This window comes from Electrona antarctica (assembly GCF_951216825.1).
Source record: "Electrona antarctica genome assembly, chromosome: 7".
Taxonomy (NCBI): Eukaryota; Metazoa; Chordata; class Actinopteri; order Myctophiformes; family Myctophidae; genus Electrona; species Electrona antarctica.
In genome coordinates, this window is record NC_136812.1 from 23,005,837 (window position 1) to 23,022,181 (window position 16,345).

Consider the following 16,345-nt stretch of genomic DNA (forward strand, 5'->3'; position numbering starts at 1 on the left):
ACTCTGTCATCATGAACTGGTGCACAGGAACACAATGTTAAGCTCCTCTCTGCGGTCTCTTCTGCTGGGTCAGGGCTAAAATAGAAGCTGGCCACAGACTCAGACCGTGGCACTGTGGGGAGGCATGGGGGGGCGATGGCATTGGGGAGGCATGGGGGGGCGATGGCACTGTGGGGAGGCATGGGGGGACGATGGCACTGTGGGGAGGCATGGGGGGGCGATGGCACTGGGGGAGGCATGGGGGGACGATGGCACTGTGGGGAGGCATGGGGGGGGCGATGGCACTGGGGAGGCATGGGGGGGCGATGGCACTGTGGGGAGGCATGGGGGGACGATGGCACTGTGGGGAGGCATGGGGGGGCGATGGCACTGGGGAGGCATGGGGGGGCGATGGCACTGTGGGGAGGCATGGGGGGACGATGGCACTGTGGGGAGGCATGGGGGGGCGATGGCACTGGGGAGGCATGGGGGGACGATGGCACTGGGGAGGCATGGGGGGGCGATGGCACTGTGGGGAGGCATGGGGGGACGATGGCACTGGGGAGGCATGGGGGGGCGATGGCACTGGGGAGGCATGGGGGGACGATGGCACTGGGGAGGCATGGGGGGACGATGGCACTGGGGAGGCATGGGGGGACGATGGCACTGGGGAGGCATGGGGGGACGATGGCACTGGGGAGGCATGGGGGGACGATGGCACTGAGGAGGCATGGGGGGGCGATGGCACCGGGCATGGGGGGGCGATGGCACTGTGGGGAGGCATGGGGGGGGGCGATGGCACTGGGGAGGCATGGGGTGGGACGATGGCACTGGGGAGGCATGGGGGGACGATGGCACTGGGGAGGCATGGGGGGGCGATGGCACTGGGGAGGCATGGGGAGACGATGGCACTGGGGAGGCATGGGGGGACGATGGCACTGGGGAGGCATGGGGGGACGATGGCACTGGGGAGGCATGGGGGGACGATGGCACTGGGGAGGCATGGGGGGACGATGGCACTGAGGAGGCATGGGGGGGCGATGGCACTGAGGAGGCATGGGGGGGCGATGGCACCGGGCATGGGGGGGCGATGGCACTGTGGGGAGGCATGGGGGGGGGGCGATGGCACTGGGGAGGCATGGGGTGGGACGATGGCACTGGGGAGGCATGGGGGGACGATGGCACTGGGGAGGCATGGGGTGGGACGATGGCACTGTGGGGAGGCATGGGGGGACGATGGCACTGGGGAGGCATGGGGGGGCGATGGCACTGTGGGGAGGCATGGGGGGGGGGGGCGATGGCACTGTGGGGAGGCAGGGGGGGGCGATGGCACTGTGGGGAGGCATGGGGGGACGATGGCACTGGGGAGGCATGGGGTGGGACGATGGCACTGTGAGGAGGCATGGGGGGCCGATGGCACTGGGGAGGCATGGGGGGCGATGGCACTGTGGGGAGGCATGGGGGGGGGCGATGGCACTGTGGGGAGGCAGGGGGGGGCGATGGCACTGTGGGGAGGCATGGGGGGACGATGGCACCGGGCATGGGGGGGCGATGGCACTGTGGGGAGGCATGGGGGGGGGGGGCGATGGCACTGTGGGGAGGCATGGGGGGACGATGGCACTGGGGAGGCATGGGGTGGGACGATGGCACTGTGGGGAGGCATGGGGGGACGATGGCACTGGGGAGGCATGGGGGGGCGATGGCACTGTGGGGAGGCATGGGGGGGGGCGATGGCACTGTAGGGAGGCAGGGGGGGGGGCGATGGCACCGGGCATGGGGGGGCGATGGCACTGTGGGGAGGCATGGGGGGGGGGCGATGGCACTGTGGGGAGGCATGGGGGGACGATGGCACTGGGGAGGCATGGGGTGGGACGATGGCACTGTGGGGAGGCATGGGGGGACGATGGCACTGGGGAGGCATGGGGTGGGACGATGGCACTGTGGGGAGGCATGGGGGGACGATGGCACTGGGGAGGCATGGGGGGGCGATGGCACTGTGGGGAGGCATGGGGGGGGGGGCGATGGCACTGTGGGGAGGCAGGGGGGGGGGGGCGATGGCACTGTGGGGAGGCATGTGGGGACGATGGCACCGGGCATGGGGGGGGCGATGGCACTGTGGGGAGGCATGGGGGGGGGGGGCGATGGCACTGTGGGGAGGCAGGGGGGGCGATGGCACTGGGGAGGCATGGGGGGGCGATGGCACTGTGGGGAGGCATGGGGGGGCGATGGCACTGGGGAGGCATGGGGTGGGACGATGGCACTGTGGGGAGGCATGGGGGGCGATGGCACTGGGGAGGCATGGGGGGGACGATGGCACTGGGGAGGCATGGGGGGCGATGGCACTGGGGAGGCATAGGGGGGAGATGGCACTGTGGGGAGGCATGGGGGGGGCAATGGCACTGGGGAGGCATAGGGGGGAGATGGCACTGTGGGGAGGCATGGGGGGCGATGGCACTGGGGAGGCATGGGGGGGACGATGGCACTGGGGAGGCATGGGGGGCGATGGCACTGTGGGGAGGCATGGGGGGGCGATGGCACTGTGGGGAGGCATGGGGGTGGGACGATGGCACTGTGAGGAGGCATGGGGGGCGATGGCACTGGGGAGGCATGGGGGGGGCGATGGCACTGTGGGGAGGCATGGGGATACGATGGCACTGTGGGGAGGCATGGGGATACGATGGCACTGTGGGGAGGCATGGGGATACGATGGCACTGTGGGGAGGCATGGGGATACGATGGCACTGTGGGGAGGCATGGGGATACGGTGGCACTGTGGGGAGGCATGGGGATACGATGGCACTGTGGGGAGGCATGGGGATACGATGGCACTGTGGGGAGGCATGGGGATACGGTGGCACTGTGGGGAGGCATGGGGATACGGTGGCACTGTGGGGAGGCATGGGGATACGGTGGCACTGTGGGGAGGCATGGGGATACGAGTACAACAAAGATCCCTGGCATGGTAGCGCTGTGAGAGAGAGTGAGAAAGAGAGGGGGGGGGGGGGGGGGTGTAAGGCAGACTGCTGCAGTAGTTGTCAACGAGGTATTTTAATAGGCTTCAGTCTCAATAAAAATGCCTTTGATCCTACACTCAGTGTGCACGTGGATGTGGACTGCACCGGAAACACACACTTGGTCACACTATAGTCTACACTGTCTGTCTGTCTGTCTGTCTGTTTGCTGCCTGTCTGTCTCTCTGTCTGTGTCTCTCCACAGATCAGTCAACTGACACACAGTGCTCTTTCTTAAGTACCCTAAACAGTGCTCATAATGTTGTCTCTAAACAGACCTACACAGAGATCTGCAATGTTGTGTCCCGTACCATAAACACAGTACATAAATGTAGCCATGTCAGAGCATTCAGTCATGAAGAGTGGAACTGAATGACATTGCACATGCATGTGTGGATATATATGGACGTGCATTGTGTGTGTGTGTGTGTGTGTGTGTGTGTGTGGGGGGGGGGGGGGGGGGGTGGTGGCAGGCAGGCATGTACATACACACACACACATGTACACGTACACACGCACACAAGTACACAGACGCACGTGTTTGTGTCTTCGTTTGTGTGCGTGTGTGTGTGTAGGCCATAATCAGCTCCAGATGATTTTGAGTGTCTGCCAGCTGCCCAGAATAGCAGTGCTGGTTTCCCCCGCGGCCCTGGCCTTGGCAAATATTTTAGCAACTCTGTGTTTACCTTCACACTCCTTCACTCTCACTCGCTCACTGCACGCACCCCCCCCCCCCCCCCCCCACACACACACACACACACACACACTGCCTCCCCAACACCTCCACACCCACCCCACCCCCCCGCTCTCTATCGAAAATAATCAACTTTTTCTCAGTACACCCCCCACTGGTTTGAGCCCATGGGCCTGATATAGTGCAAACCTCGCTGCAGCCTTTGGCTTTTTAACAGCATTTGTGCATTTTCTTCTTTCTACAAAGTTTATAGATTCACGGCCCTCCACACAGAAATGAAATGCAGTGTGTAAAGTATACTCTCCTGATTTTACGCTGTAACGAGTAAGTGAGTGTTGGAGCTCGCTTTTAGGGATCGTAGGATCTCCCACGCAGTAAATGAGAAACCTGAAAGGGTCCATTTGTACACCCTTGGGAGTTAAATGAATAGCTCTTTCCCAAGATCGATACATATATGGTCTCAATGATGCCCAACCACCAGACACGAGGGTTTGTTGCTGCACTATAGTGGGTGTGTGTCCAAGATAGACACACAACAGAGAGAGAGAGAGAGAGAGAGAGAGGCTGGCATGCAGGGCATTCCTCCTCATCTATGTGATGTTTGTCTTATTAGAGTTCTGCTGAGGCATGACTCTGCCTCATTCCTGACAAACATCCAAAATGAAAAGGGCAACAGAGAGGAGGGAGGGCAGGGATAGCACCTCCACGCACGCACGCACGCACGCACGCGCACACGCACACACACACACACACACACACACACACACACACACACACTCTCAGTGCTCATCCGAGCGGGTGTTGATACATTTGTGTCAATTTAAGGCCTCACCTTGGAAACGCTAATCTGTTTGCACAACGCGTCTCAAAGTGATAGACTGTCAACCTGTTTTTCTAATCTATGTCCACGGGCTCCCTCCCTCCCTCCCCCACTCCAACACTATGGAGGGCAGTCAGTACCCGCTGAATGGTGTCTGTGTGCTGCATGGTCTCTTACCACGCCAGTGTTACCTTGTCTGCACAATTCTACCTGTTGGAGACTGAAGGCTCCTTTCCTAAAACGGGTGTATATATTGTGTCGTACGACGTGAATAGCCTATCCACAAGCTCACGATATGCAGCAGCCACGATGCGTTGTGAGCTCATAGATCGGCCTTCTCCGACACGTGAAGCAAACGCACACATACAGTATTTAGCCATAGCAAGCTTAATGTAACAAACTGAATGTTCAGGTAATACATTTGTTTAACCCCCCCTCTCTCTCTCTCCCCCACCCTCTGGTCTCTTTGCAGTGCCGCCCGTCAAAAGGCAGGAAGCGGGGCTACTGCTGGTGTGTGGACAAGTACGGCCAACCACTGCCAGGCTACGATGGCAAGGAGAGGGGCGAGACGCAGTGCTACAACCTGGAGAGCAAATGAGAGAGAGGGACGAACGGGGGGAGAACGAGAGCGTATGGAGAGAGTGAGAATGTGGGGGGGGGAGAGAGAGAGATAGAGATGAGAGAGAGATAGAGAGAGACGGAGGGAGAGAGAGAGAGAGAAAGAGACGGAGGGAGAAAGAGAGAGACAAATTTGCTCCTGCATTTAGTCTATGTAATAATTTGGAAGGAGCTCTGGACCTTTGACTCCAAGTCATGTGGTCTGTCAGAGAGGGGTAGAGCGAGAGAGAGAAAGAGAGGGGTAGAGCGAGACAGAGAAAGAGAGAGAGGGACTTTTTGGTGGAAGGAAGGGGGGGGTGTCAGAGAAAGACAGAGGAGCACAGCCTAGAAAGGCCATTCGCCGATATTTCTGTCAGTCACGGCTATCTGCTCTGTGCTTAGGAAACCTCCATCCTCTCTACAGTGAGAGAGGAGGGAAATATTATCGTCTGCACTATTCTTTTAGAGAGAGAGGAAGGAGGGACTTTTCCACTCACTTTAAAGAGGACTCGTTTGTGACTGTGACCCCCCCTCCCCACCGCAACGTGTGTTCATGTGCCTGTCTGCGCACACACGCGCGCGTGTGTGTGTATGTGTGTGGTATCTCCCAAAGTGTTGTGGTGTCTCCCAAAGTGTTTGTGTAAACGCTGTACTTCGAAAAGCTTCTGTTTAGAGATGTCCCTTCTCAGTTCATTCTGTTTGGAGATGTCCCTCAGTTCAACAATGCAGAAAAAACGAACAATAAAAACATCAGCTCTCAGGCTCAGGGTCCATTCTGAGGTATCGGCCTGCTGAGGGCCTCCCCCCTCCCCATAGGGACACGGGCAGGGCGAGGGGAAGTAGAGGTATTTCGGACAGGTGCAGTGCCTTAGAACCGTAGCTATGTGCCCCTGACCCCTCTTCTAAAACCCCTCCTTTTCGCTTCACTATTCCCCTACCCATGTACCCCCCCCCCAACCCAACCACACACACACACACACACACACACACACACACACACACACACCCTTGTGGCCCATGTGGTCTGAGGTGGTGAGGTGCTCTAAACCAGTGGTTCTCAAAGCGGGGGTCCATGGACCCTCAGGGTTCCTTGAGGGGGTTTCACATAAATGGACCGTTATAGGTCTGTAACTCTGAGAGTTGACACTTTCATTTTGTACACTCTCCGAGTTATAGTGGCCTTTGAAATGGAAAAGGTTTGAGAACCACTGTGATTGCTCTAATCTCATCTCAAGCCTTTATCCTGAACCCTAATCTTTGCCCCTGTGAGTCCTCTGTTTGCTGTGCCTAAACGTATCCCCTGACCCCCTCTCCTATCAACAACTAAGCACCCCCCAACCCCCCACACACACACACGCCAAGTTCACCAACGATGTTCTCCGTCTTTCATCCCCAGCACCCTGCTCCTCTTCACTTCTCTAGCTGACAGCAGTGTGTATGTACACTGATGTAGGCTTGTTTCAAACTATAGCACGTGCCCTGCGTGCCCGGCCTGCTCTGTCACAGGTTCAACCCCCCCCCCCCCCCCCATCCTCCACTGACTCCCTTCTTGCCCAATGCTTCAAGCCTGAGCACAAGCACTTAAAGCACTTTAGCTGCACCGCTCCTCGCCAACGCATGCAGTTAAAGACGATTGGACCTATTTGCGTCTGCATACCTTTCCTGCAAGGTAACGTCAGACGAGACAGCGAGATACTGTAAGGAAAACAAAAACAATATTAAAAACCCAGGGAGAGACAGAAAGACAAGAAGATAAAAGGAAAACGACGGTACAGCAGGACTTTTGACAGTGAACTTATATAGAACACCCCCTCCTCTACCATCCCCCCCACCCCTCAAAACTTCCATTCAATGCAACTTTTTTTCCTTTTTTTTTCTTCGTATATTGTCGTTGCTTTGTTTTCATTTCTTTGAAAACACTTGTACAAATGATTTCATGCCAACATAACTCCACGAGGTGGACACGGCACCAAATATGCATTCACACGAGGCGGGGGGTCCGAGGAAAGTGGCGCGCTGAGGAGCTTCCTGTCTGATGCTCTCCCGCATCCTGTGTAAAAAAAAAAAGAAAAGAAAGAGACTTGAAAAGTGGAGAGCGCCGACAAAGAATGCTAGCCCAGTAGCTCGGTAGCATGGAATCGGCTGTACACTCACTAAAAAACAAAAACAAAGACAAAAAAAAGAAGAAAAAAAAAGCTAACGGCAAATGAATTACAACCAAGCTCTTGGTGCTATATCCCATTCTATTCGAAGACTTGATGTATAGGGGGTCGGAACATAAAATGATGTTTAAGCTATCCCCTTCCCCCATGATATTTGTAAGCGTGTCTTTTTATATATAAATATATAAAATCTTATTATTATTATTATTTCCTGGCCAGCTACGTGTCTGACTAGACATCATGTACAGTACTTAAAGTGAAAAGAAAGTTATTTATCTAAGAAAGAATTATAAGCTGATCGAAACTATGTTTTGTTTTTTATTCTTATGAAACAATTCAGTGACTCACCGATTGCACAATAAAGTCTATGATTCAACGTATTTTGGGGGAATATAATCACTAATGAATGTTTCTTTTTTTTTCTTTTTTTAATGAAAACTGTTTTACTGCTGTTTCTCAGCAGGGTCATTTTGTAAGCTCCGAGCCCCCCCGCGGGTGAGTGAGTACCCTGGAAGGAATGGAGGGAGGGTTGGGGAGGGGGGGACGATTCTCTATGTCAGTAGGACACTCAGGTCTCTGGTCATGTTGAGTTCATTGGCTGTGTAGGAGCCACTAAACCTCTCACCACTCAGTTACGTCCCTTCTCCCCATGCACACCCTGCCATCCAAGTCTCAGTTCTGTCATGCAGAGCCAGGGTCACCTCTGTATGTCACCTTATGATTTTCTTGCTCCCCCCCCACCCTCCCCCACCGGTCACGTTAAAGAATTTCTCTCTGTTCACGGGTAAATGTACTTTATTTTTCATTTCATTTTGTGTTTTATCCTTTTAAAAGAGTTTTTTGATTTTAAGCTTTTCATGTTACTAAACTAGAAATCACACAGCTATTATTTTCTTTGAGAAAGAAATGATTTTGTTTTTGTTCAATTTTAATTTGTATTTAATGTTTTTTTTTAAATAAAAAATGAACACTATTTTAAGCTATTGTCCTAGTTGTCATTTGTGTGAACTTTCTGCTGCATTTTCACATTAAGGTAATTAAACGCCTAAATGTTCAAAGCAAGACTCATCGATAGGCAATAAAAGATAATCTCCAAATTCCTAAAAGTAGTTTAGGCATATTGGTAATTAGAACGGGGATCAGTCTGGCACAAGTCCTTGAATGTGATCAGGCTCCCCTCAGTCTTGGAATGTGGCAAAGAGGATAAAGCAAAGGTCCAATTTGTAAAGAATAAAAATAAATCTGGTGGTGCCAGGCAGGCTGGCAGTGGGCATGAGAGGTTGAGGCGAATTCCTGTGCCCGACCAAAGCAAACAGGGAGCGGGTCAAAAGGCAGCATAGCAGAGGGCCAGCCAGAGCCATGTCCTGGTGAACTGTCTAAAGTTAGACAACACTCCCCCCTCCACACACACACATGCGCAGATTGTGCGCACGCACGCACACACACACACACACACACACACACACACACACACACACTATAGATCCCCATGATAACACTGCATGCATGAATGCTTGCACACAAACACACACTGAATATAGAAATGAGCTCCTCGGGCAATATCCACACAGAGACAGGATAGGACAGCTTGTGTTTGTGTATGTGTGAATGAGAGTGTACCTGTGTATGTGCGTGCGTTCTGATTGCACAATCACACACTTGGTTAAGTTACGTGTTATGTTTTGTTTTCGATGATTGATTTCACTCAGCCATTGCACGCACGCACGCACGCACGCACGCACGCACGCACGCACGCACGCACGCACGCACGCACGCACGCACGCACACACACACACACACACACACACACACACACACACACACACACACACACACACACACACACACACACACACACACACACTGTACAGTATATGGCGCCTGGGGCACAAAATAACATAACTGAGGTTAAAGTATTTATTAAATATATCACTTTTTGTTTTTTATACATTACATCTCAATAACAAAATGCGTATACAGTCACACGAGAGAGCATTCAGCAAAATCCTCAGTGCTCATTCAACTCTTCAGAGTGTAAAAATGGACCTGGATTTTGCTGTGCAGTTAGTCACTTTGGAATAGACTCACAAAAACAATTCTCTCTCCAACAGCAGCATGTAGACAGAGCAGAACCCCCCCCCCCCCCCCCCCCCCCCCATAATAGCCACACGTCACAGTTCAGAGTGGAGCAAGAGACGAGCTCATCTCTTTGTGTTCCCAGTTGGAGAGATCAGCGGCGCAAAAAAAGTGAAACAGCAACAAAGTCCTTTGACAGACACGTGGAACATAACTGACAGTGGAGACACAAACATCGGAGGTAGGTTTTAAAGGTAGACCCGTGTGTGAGAGGACAGGCTGCGCCGCCGCCAGGAGGCCGCCCATCAGCATTATGCCCAGCCCCATTGGACCATGGGATTTGTGTTAGATGTAGATGATTCCCAAACGGAGGGCTTTGCATTTACTGACATTTAGCTGAGTTGTATCATGTCAGGAATGACTGGTCACCCAGTGCTTTTGTTGCTTGGATTCTGTGACGAACCAAGCCGCCAAGCTGACCCTATATACACTTTATACACAAATACAAATAATAATAATAATAATAATAATAATTATAACAATAAGGTAAACCGAATATAAATATACAAATGACATAATACAATCAGAAAAATAAATAAGGCGTAAGAGTTATGCATAATAGATGCATATAAAATACAATACAAAACAATAAAATAAAAATAGATTTTTTTTCCTACTCTTTGGTGGGTGGGGGTGGGGTGGGAGGGGGACAATAGTCCCCCACAATGACAGTGTACCTGAATCAAACACCACCATGGATGAAAACAAAAAACAATCAAATAAAAATAAATAAATAATAGCTATAAAAAAATAAAGAGTGACAGAAGAATCAGTGGCTTTTCGTCCTTTGATGCGCTCTGGTGGGCGGGACTTTTCAAGGGCACTCTGCGTCTCCTGGGAGGTCGGCGGAACCCAGAATCCGCTTGCCGTTCCAAGCGGAGACACACCAGCATCGTCCCCTCTGTCCATCCAGAGAAGACTCACACTGGAGGGAGGGAGAGAGAAAGAGGTCGGATGTGTTAGCAGTGGTCATTGAGGTCCCAGGTGGTCCCCAGCTACATGACAGAGAGTTGGTATGGGACCCTTATAGATCTTTAACTCTTACGGGTCCATTTGGATTCATTTTACGCTCTCAAGAGTTCATTTTTTTGTTAAACATCTGCACTAGTAAGTCAATTACAAGAAGTCTACACAATTAGAGATTGTAAAATAATTGTTATATTAACGTTTGCCTGTTAACTCTCCTAATGGTACCAACATAATACAGCATTCTAAGAACAGGTTGTGGGTCTGAGAGGCAAAATGTCTTCAAATGGTGGTCCGTGGCTCAATGCCAAATAAATAATGGGCCTTGATATGAAAAAGTTTGAAAACCACTGACATACAGTATAACCCTGGCACGGACATCAGTGGAGGACAGTACCTTTACTCCAGTACTGTATTTAACCCATTCAGGCCTGACGTCAAAATTTAAAAAAAAAAGTTTTCTAAATCATGACAATTTCCGGAAAGATTTGAGGCACATTTTAACGATTTTTCAAAATAGCAGACCTACAAGTTCATAGCGCGCCACTCGGTGGCGCGCTATGAGCTTGTAGATCTGCTATTTTTCAATAGCTAAATTATAACATAATGTTTAAAACGCTAACGCTAACGTGACATGGATGCGTTCCAGGTCTCAATGGATTAAGTAAGACATTTTTTAAAGTATCTATACTTTTTGTATACTTATGACTTTCACTCCACTACATTTCAAAGTGAAAGTAGCAGAAATGCATTGATATTAAAAAGTTGAGTAATATTTTGACCAGGTTGTATCGATACTTTGACTCGAGTGCTGGAGTTCAGTACTTTGTCTACCACTGATGTACACACAAGACACATACATATGCTTGTGCGTGTGTGTGTGTAGCCGTGGGAGTGTGGCAGTAGGGCAAGCCGGGCAAGAGTGCATGCACACGTGTACACTGTACAGTCATGCAGCAGCCATGGGAATGACATCACAGTCCAGCTAGCTCAGTATGAGGTATAAACACACTGAGCTGAACAAATCACACACACACACACACACACACACACACACACACACACACACACACACACACACACACACACACACACACACACACACACACACACACACACACACACACACACACACACACACACACAAACAAACACACACATGCACTCACACGCGCGTGCACGAACACTGATATTCTGTGGTTGACACAATCTTGGCCACATAAACAGACAACTAGGTGAGATTCTTTCACACTGACTGGAGTGAAGAATCCATCCAAAAAGGCCAAACAAACACAGGCATGCACGCACGCACGCACGCACACGCACACGCACACAGACACACACACACACACACACACACACACACACACACACACACACACACACACACACACACACACACACACACACACAGAGATATATTTACATGGGGGTGCCTACCTGCTTGGCTTTGTATAGCCCGTGTTTGTCACAGTTTGGGAGGTAGAATCTAGTCATCCTGTCTCCTAATTTCTGCTGTGATTTTGCAATCTTCTCCAAGGCTATCTGCAGCTCAACGTGGCAGGGTCCCTGGGGAGAGAGAAAGAGATATTGGGGTTAGGTGAGCTGAACACCATCTTGACCCCTGTCAACACAGACATGACATGAGCCCTGTAGGAGTGGACGACTCAAAGAACTTTGGTTACAGCCTACTGCAGTAGGCATCATTTTGTCACTGACACCACCAACCATGTGGACTACTATCCAAAGACATTTGAAAATTGTGACACATATACACATGCAGTATATGCACGTGTGTAATTACACGCAGACATACACACTAGCTCAGTGTGTGGGCAATAGTGTGGGCAGTTGGGCACCCTTGCACTATAGCTTCTTCAAAAGGAATATGAGCTCCCCCTTGTGGTAAACTGTCACTCTCTCCAAACGTCTCGATAAAAGTTTTCATAACATTACACAGCGTTTGACATAGCGGTTCTAATGTGAACTTTGCGTATTTTACCTGCTCAACCAGTTTCTTGCGGATGGCGACGAGTTTCGCTTTCATGCTCTCCTGAGCGTTCTCGGCGGCCCTCGGGTCGTATGGCTTATTGACACTGTGGCTGCTGGGGAGGTATAGGCTGGAGCCGGGGTCCGAGACGGTCGCTGCGTTATCCATCTCAGGCTCTGGCTCTCCCTGATCTGGAAAAGGAGAGCGCAATGAATGGATTTAGTATCCCTATGTATCCCCACTATGTTAAATGAACGCAGTTTTTGACGATTGTGCCACTGAAATATATATATATATATATATATATATATATATATATATATATATATATATATATATATATATATATAGAGAGAGAGAGAGAGAGAGAGAGAGAGAGAGAGAGATACAGATAGTTAGTTCATAGACTTCAGAAATTGAACTGTACCTTGGCTTTGGGGTTCGGGGTTCCGCTCAGGCTCCGTGGTGGCTGTGCACACAGCCTGTCCCCTGGTGAGGGCGTGCAGCGGCCGGGGATCTCCGGGTCTCGGCGTGCACCTCAGACCGGAGCCGCATGGTGCCGTGTAGATCCCGCACAAGTCTCCAGCCTTCAGGGCGCAAGCAAGACAACATCCGCAGCCTGGCTCCCGCAGCACTTCGGCACACCCAGGCGCAACTGCTGGACATTCGTTCATCTTTTCGGGTGTGCACGGGGCGCAGCGGATCGGCTCTGGCCCCGGTACCGGGGACCCTAGCGACACTGCGGCCAGCACGGAGCACACGGCTACCAGCACGACGTGATTTAAATAGAATCCACTCATCATGGCAAATGAATTAAGGAACCGGTTGCTAAATATAGAATTATCAGATGTAGATATGAAGGCAGGGGAAACAATCAGTTGTAAGCCGAATTCCAAGGTTTTTCTTTTGGTATTTTTTCTTGTTGTTCAGTTGTTGCCTTCTTTGATTTTGGAAAGATGTCTAAGTGTCCGTTGCGCGCAGCCGTATTTATAGTCGGGTCCTTTTGACGCAGGTTATGAATGATTTCAGAAAAGAAGGTGTAATGATCCGATGGGCTCTGATTGGCCCGCCTATGTCAAATCACGTCCTACACGTCAATATTTATTTTGGAACAGGCAGTACGAACGAGTGACGACATCCGCGTGTGCTGTTGCGAGAGCTCACAACAAACATGTGTAGCCTAATCAATGAGTTTACAACATGCGTGCAATTAAAGCACTTTAGGCTATATAACAGTAGAGTGGGCTAGTATACTATGGTTTGATTCTAGGCAGTTTATTTAAAAACAAAGAAAGAAAAAAAGTTAATTTGACCTCCAAACCGAAAAAGCACATTTCCCACAGCAAACAAGTGAACATCTATCCAGGGACAATAATGCTATTCATACGTTTTTTTGTTTTGGTTTTAATTGTCCCTTCAGATATCTGGGAAATGAGTATGCCTACAAATGAGCACAGATTACGCACGCCCACACAACCAATAGAACTGCATGAGAGACTGAGACGGTGCTGTTCAACTCTAATTTGACGTGGGGAGGCATCCATGCATTGCAGATCCAATTCAGAAATAGCTGCGCAAATGGGGGTCACCATTTACGCCATTGAGTCACGTCTCTGGGGCGCAGCGGTATGTGATCTCTCTAGCATACTGAAACCCACTTTTGGCTCAGCACCGCAGAAGTCCTGTTGTAATTATCCGGTCGTTTCCTGGTGTAATAATAGACCTTAAGCTTGAGCTCGGGGCTCCGCTGACACTGCGATACACACGTATACGTCCCTCGCCCATGCACTAAACTATGCTGTGGCAAATGTGCCATTGCAGGTTTGCACATTGATCTTTATTGTAGTAAACTAGTGTCACTCAATGATGAGTAGCATGGAGGAATGAGGATTCGTCCAGTTCAGGTGCCACCGTGCCACACTACCTACTACAGCAGAAAGAAGTAGGCCTAAGAAGTGTAAAAAGTCAAAGCTTATTAGGCTACCAGAAATGAACATATCATATTCTCTTTTTTGTTTTGTCTTTAAATGACTCGATTAATTTATTGCACAGGACCACAATAGAATGGAATTTAAGCCATTTGGGCTTTTTGTGTTATCCTTTTAGCAAATTTTGTATAAATCCACCTGTTAATAAAGTATTCAAATCAATCAATCACATCTTTAAACAGACTTCAGTAGTATCATGTAACTGTTAATTATGTATACAGTTCTCAGCCTAAAAAGAAAAGAAAAGAAAAATAATAATAAAAACTTTGGTTTTAAACTGACGCAATAACTTAGCCTATGTGCACAGTCCCAGGCCAACTTCGCTCGTATTCCGTCTTCTACCGCTAGTGTGTCACTCATCAAGTAGCCTAATTGACTTCATGCAATTGCTTGACGGGATTGCATCATCTGCCAGCTAGTCATTCTCATGTCATGTGACTCAACTTTTATTGGTATTTGTCAAAGCCACGAGCTATCAATAAAGCCAAGGCTATTAGTATAGTAACGTGACTTCAGTGAATTATTCAAGCCTAGTAGTGCCTTTGGATTCAATTTAGGGTGAATTAAATCAGATGACATTGTTAAGACTTTTCTATCAGCTGCTGATGTATTAGTATGACAGTCATGTTTCAGGGCTAATGTATTAGATGCTTTAGAAGCAAAGATGGAGCATTGATTGTAATGGCAATCCATATGATTGCATTTCTAAGTGAGTCTGTGTGCTCTTATGCAGTAGCCTACCACAGTGTTCCAATTGAAGATGTGTATGTTGCTCTCCTAATGTGGATGTCCTTTCATATTTTCACCCTGAGTCAGGGTCCCTGACACAGCAGCGATAATTGCTATAAAATCCCATTCTTTTCGATGGGGGAATTCACAGGGGGTGGCAGAATAAAGAATGGAAATAACATAGTGGTCTGGCTACTCAAGCCCACAATAATAATCAGTAAGACGCCCTGATGGTGAGAAAGGTTGCGTGCACGCATCCGCCTGGGTGACGGCAGACAGCAGACGGCAGACTGCTGGGCGAGGGCTGGCGCTTTGGCATGGGGGGTCAGATCAACGTATGGAATTAATTCTGTACTGGCCATATATGGAGCGTGTCTTGAGTGTACAGGGTCAGATCAACATGGAATGTCAGAACAGGAAGGACGGGTGCGGAGGATCGAGGCGAGGCGTGACCATATGGAGGCGTGATGTCACGAGGCGTGACCATATATGGAGGCGTGAATGTCACGAGGCGTGACCATATATGGAGGCGTGATGTCACAAGGTGTGACCATATATGGAGGCGTAATGTCACGAGGCGTGACCATTATATGGAGGCGTGGGTGACTAACTGACGGATGGGAGATGCAGGTTTTCATAGTAAATGTGACCTACGGTCACATGCAGGACCACATGGTCCTGATATGTGAGGAGGGATGTGGGATGCATTTCTAAACCTTGCGAGCGCTCCCAGGGAGTGTAAAGTAAACCTACTGTAGCTTAAAGGAAGAGATTTTTGTTTCCTTGGCCATCCTATCCCAATCCCCCCCCCCCTTTACGGCCCCTGCGCCCATGCTTGCCAGATATGGCCACCTGTGAGGGGAGCAGGCCAGGGGGGCATACACCACAGGACCGTGCACTGTAGCTCATATACTGTATATCATATACCCAGCCACCTGTGAGGGGAGCATGGCCAGGGGGGCATACACCACAGGACCGTGCACTGTAGCTCATATACTGTATATCATATACCCTGTGAGGGGAGCAGGCCAGGGGGGCATACACCACAGGACCGTGCACTGTAGCTCATATACTGTATATCATATACCCAGCCACCTGTGAGGGGAGTATGGCCAGGGGGGCATACACCACAGGACCGTGCACTGTAGCTCATATACTGTATATCATATACCCTGTGAGGGGAGCAGGCCAGGGGGGCATACACCACAGGACCGTGCACTGTAGCTCATATACTGTATATCATATACCCTGTGAGGGGAGCATGGCCAGGGGG

At 50.4% G+C, this 16,345-nt stretch overlaps 2 protein-coding genes across 2 annotated transcripts in view; one reads left to right on the plus strand and one right to left on the minus strand.

Moving 5' to 3' along the window:
• The window catches only part of igfbp3 (insulin-like growth factor binding protein 3), a 21,333-nt gene extending 13,097 nt beyond the window's left edge, over nt 1-8,236 (plus strand). The window contains exon 4 of the mRNA XM_079506718.1: nt 4,977-8,236. Within this exon, the coding sequence (XP_079362844.1) occupies nt 4,977-5,102 (126 nt within the window). The 3' untranslated portion in view covers nt 5,103-8,236. The remainder of the gene's footprint in view (nt 1-4,976) is intronic.
• Nucleotides 8,237-9,432: 1,196 nt separating this feature from the next.
• igfbp1a (insulin-like growth factor binding protein 1a) lies at nt 9,433-13,300 on the minus strand. The gene is made up of 4 exons (XM_079505900.1): nt 12,783-13,300; nt 12,368-12,546; nt 11,806-11,934; nt 9,433-10,324 (listed from the first exon to the last, which is right to left on the minus strand). The coding sequence occupies exons 1-4, from the start codon at nt 13,156-13,158 to the stop codon at nt 10,214-10,216; spliced, it is 795 nt and encodes a 264-aa protein (XP_079362026.1). The 5' UTR covers nt 13,159-13,300; the 3' UTR covers nt 9,433-10,213.
• Between the last annotated feature and the right edge of the window lie 3,045 nt (nt 13,301-16,345).

Bases quoted from the DNA above. Each gene is read 5' to 3' on its own strand.
- igfbp1a (XM_079505900.1), bottom strand. From the start codon at position 13,158: ATGATGAGTGGATTCTATTTAAATCACGTCGTGCTGGTAGCCGTGTGC. The intron at 11,935-12,367 runs GTAAAATACGCA...CTCTCTCCCCAG, and splicing joins GCAAGAAACTGGTTGAGCAG to GGACCCTGCCACGTTGAGCT. The intron at 10,325-11,805 runs GTAGGCACCCCC...CCCTCCCTCCAG, and splicing joins GGCTATACAAAGCCAAGCAG to TGTGAGTCTTCTCTGGATGG.